This window comes from Brassica oleracea, chromosome C8 (assembly GCF_000695525.1).
Source record: "Brassica oleracea var. oleracea cultivar TO1000 chromosome C8, BOL, whole genome shotgun sequence".
Classification (NCBI taxonomy): domain Eukaryota; kingdom Viridiplantae; phylum Streptophyta; class Magnoliopsida; order Brassicales; family Brassicaceae; genus Brassica; species Brassica oleracea.
Window position 1 is genome coordinate 23108605 of NC_027755.1, and position 2738 is coordinate 23111342.

The window sequence follows — 2738 nt, forward strand, 5'->3', positions numbered from 1 at the left end:
GGAAGGAAAACGTGTTGGTTTGACTGTCACAGACGATTTCTACCACCTGATCATCCATACCGCAGGAGTAAGACTTCGTTTACGAAGAACAAGCAGGTGTTTGATGGTCCACCTGAGGAAGTTAGTGGGAAAGATTTGTTGAAGCAGTTTAGGTATTTTGATGCAGAAAGGACGCCAGATGTAGGTGGACATGAAAACATTCGAGTCAATGCGGTTGGAGAGCTACATAACTGGCACAAAAAGAGTATTTTCTGGGATCTACCATATTGGGAGAGTCATTTATTGCGGCATAATTTAGATGTCATGCATATTGAGAAGAACTTCTTCGATAATCTGATGAACACAGTCCTTAACATCCAAGGTAAAACGAAGGATAATTTGAAGTCAAGGTTGGATTTAGTCGATATTTGTGATCGTTCTGAACTTCACGTTGATGAGAACGGTACGGCCCCTTTTCCCATTTATCGGCTAGATGGTGCTAGAAAAGAAGAGTTCTTTGATTGGATTACAGAGAAAGTGAAATTTCCTGACGGATATGCATCAAATTTGGGGAACTGCGTTGATAGAAGCGAAAGAAAGTTTACTGGCTTGAAGAGTCATGATTGTCATGTAATTATGCAGCGCCTCCTTCCGTTTGCCTTTTCAGCATTATTGCCACGTAATGTTCATGAAGCAATTGCAGGGATTAGTGTTTTTTTCCGTGACTTATGCAGCAGAGTATTGACTGAAGAGGGTATTAATAATTTGAAGACAAACGCACCAGTCAGCATGTGCAACCTTGAGAAGATATTTCCTCCATCATTCTTTGATGTAATGGAACATCTTGCTATTCATCTCGCAAGAGAATTGGAACTTGGTGGTCCTGTGCAGTACAGATGGATGTATATTTTTGAGCGTTATATGCATCATCTGAAGAAGATGGTCAAAAATCAAAGCAGGGTGGAAGGATCTATAGTGGCACAGGTGATCAATGAAGAAACTGCAATCTTTGCTGAAAATTATTTTCCACCAGAAGTGCAAACAAAACACCGAAGACCTGCTCGGCATGATGATAGAGGGGAGAGAGCAACATATCATGTTACTGTCCCAAGCATGTTCAAGGAAATAGGACGACTTAGTGGAAAATTCACGAAGCGGAGACTTACGGACACTGAGAACGCTCATTTGCAAACATATTTGCTCACCAACTGTGAAGATGTTCTACAATATGAGAGGTAAAAATATTTATTCATTTATTGTTAGATTAATATTCAATAAATTTATTTCATATTGATAATATTTTTGTATATAGTGTATATATGGCGGAGTTGCGTATGACTCACAAGTATGCAACAGAAGATGAGCTTCAACAACTTAGAGATAACAGATTTGCTGCGTGGCTTCGTAGTTATGTGAGTCATATATCATATTACCCTATGCAAATGAGTAGTTTAAATTTAATATATATAAACTAATTAATTTTGCAATCATATATGTTTTTTTTTTATAGGTGAATGATGGTTTGGCCAGAGGTCTTGTGTTCGATGATTGGTAACGCGAATTTGTGCAGGAACCAAACTATGTGGTCAAATCATATCCCAAATTTTGTACGCAAGGATATGCATTCACAAGGAAATGTCATTCTAAGACAACATATGATGCTGGTGTTTCATCTTCTTCCGGTGACGATGTCTACTACGGCAACATAAAATAAATATTGGAAATCCTTTCCTAGAATGGTTGGATTGCGTTGTGTAGTATTCTATTGTGATTGGTATGACACCACCCCAGATAGAGGAGTGAAGATTGATGCGTTTGGTGTTACATCAGTTCATTCGCGGCGGAAACTTTAATATTATGATCTATTCATTCTTGGTTCGCAAGCTGATCAGGTATGTCAATCTATTCATAATTGTTTTACTAATATAATTAATTAATGTTATATATTTTACTAATACATGTATAATTGATATGTATAGGTGTGCTACATCAGTTACCCTCGGGTGACGTATAGAGACGATCCATGGGTTACTGTAACGTAAATCAACCCAAGAGAACGAGTGGATGGAACTTCTGATGATGATGAACCATTGCAACCAGAGTCTACCAGCAACGCCCAGGCAGTTGAAGATTTGGCAAATTTTGAACTCGTTGAGAATTTGACTTTGTTTGGACTGAAGCTGTTGTACATTCGGAGCCAGAAGCTGAGGTTGGGGAGTTTGATGAAGATTCAGAAGATTCTAATTAGTTTTTTTTTATTATTATTGGTCCGTCGGAAATCCCTCTAAAAATACCGACGTCATAGCGACGGCCAAGGGTTTCATTGAAGTTTGGAAATGTCCTCGGTAATTCGTCGGAATTACCGACGACCTTTCCAAATAACATCTCATCTTAACACTCATATACTTATACAATCATATTCATCTAATCTTACACTACAAAAAATGTTGTTGTGTAAAATCGTGTTATAAAAACATTTTTATTGTTAAATCTTTATGCAAATATTATATATATTATCAAAGATTTGGATTTTGCATTTAGATACTTGTAATCAACACCCTAAACACTAAGTCGTCGGAATTCCGTCGGAAAAGGTCGTCAGTATTCCGTCAGAATATACTGACGGACACCAATTCCGTCGGAATTTCAATTTACCCGGGAAAACCAAACCGCGTGAAAATTTACGCGAATCGCCAATTGATATATATTTAATTACCCTTCTTCTTCCTTCTTCGTTATTTCTGCCTCTCTCTCAATCC

General features: G+C 37.7%; 1 protein-coding gene across 1 annotated transcript; it reads left to right on the forward strand.

Moving 5' to 3' along the window:
- The first annotated feature begins 298 nt into the window (after positions 1 to 298).
- LOC106308982 lies at positions 299 to 2021 on the forward strand. The gene is made up of 3 exons (XM_013746078.1): positions 299 to 1214; positions 1292 to 1391; positions 1959 to 2021. Exons 1-3 carry the CDS (start codon positions 304 to 306, stop codon positions 2019 to 2021), a joined length of 1074 nt encoding a protein of 357 aa, XP_013601532.1. The 5' UTR covers positions 299 to 303.
- Positions 2022 to 2738: the final 717 nt, after the last annotated feature.

Excerpts from the sequence above, each read along its gene's own strand:
- LOC106308982 (XM_013746078.1), top strand. The coding sequence starts at position 304 with ATGCATATTGAGAAGAACTTCTTCGATAATCTGATGAACACAGTCCTT. Across the intron at positions 1,215-1,291 it reads GATGTTCTACAATATGAGAG|TGTATATATGGCGGAGTTGC; the intron begins GTAAAAATATTT and ends TTTTGTATATAG. Across the intron at positions 1,392-1,958 it reads CTGCGTGGCTTCGTAGTTAT|GTGTGCTACATCAGTTACCC; the intron begins GTGAGTCATATA and ends TGATATGTATAG.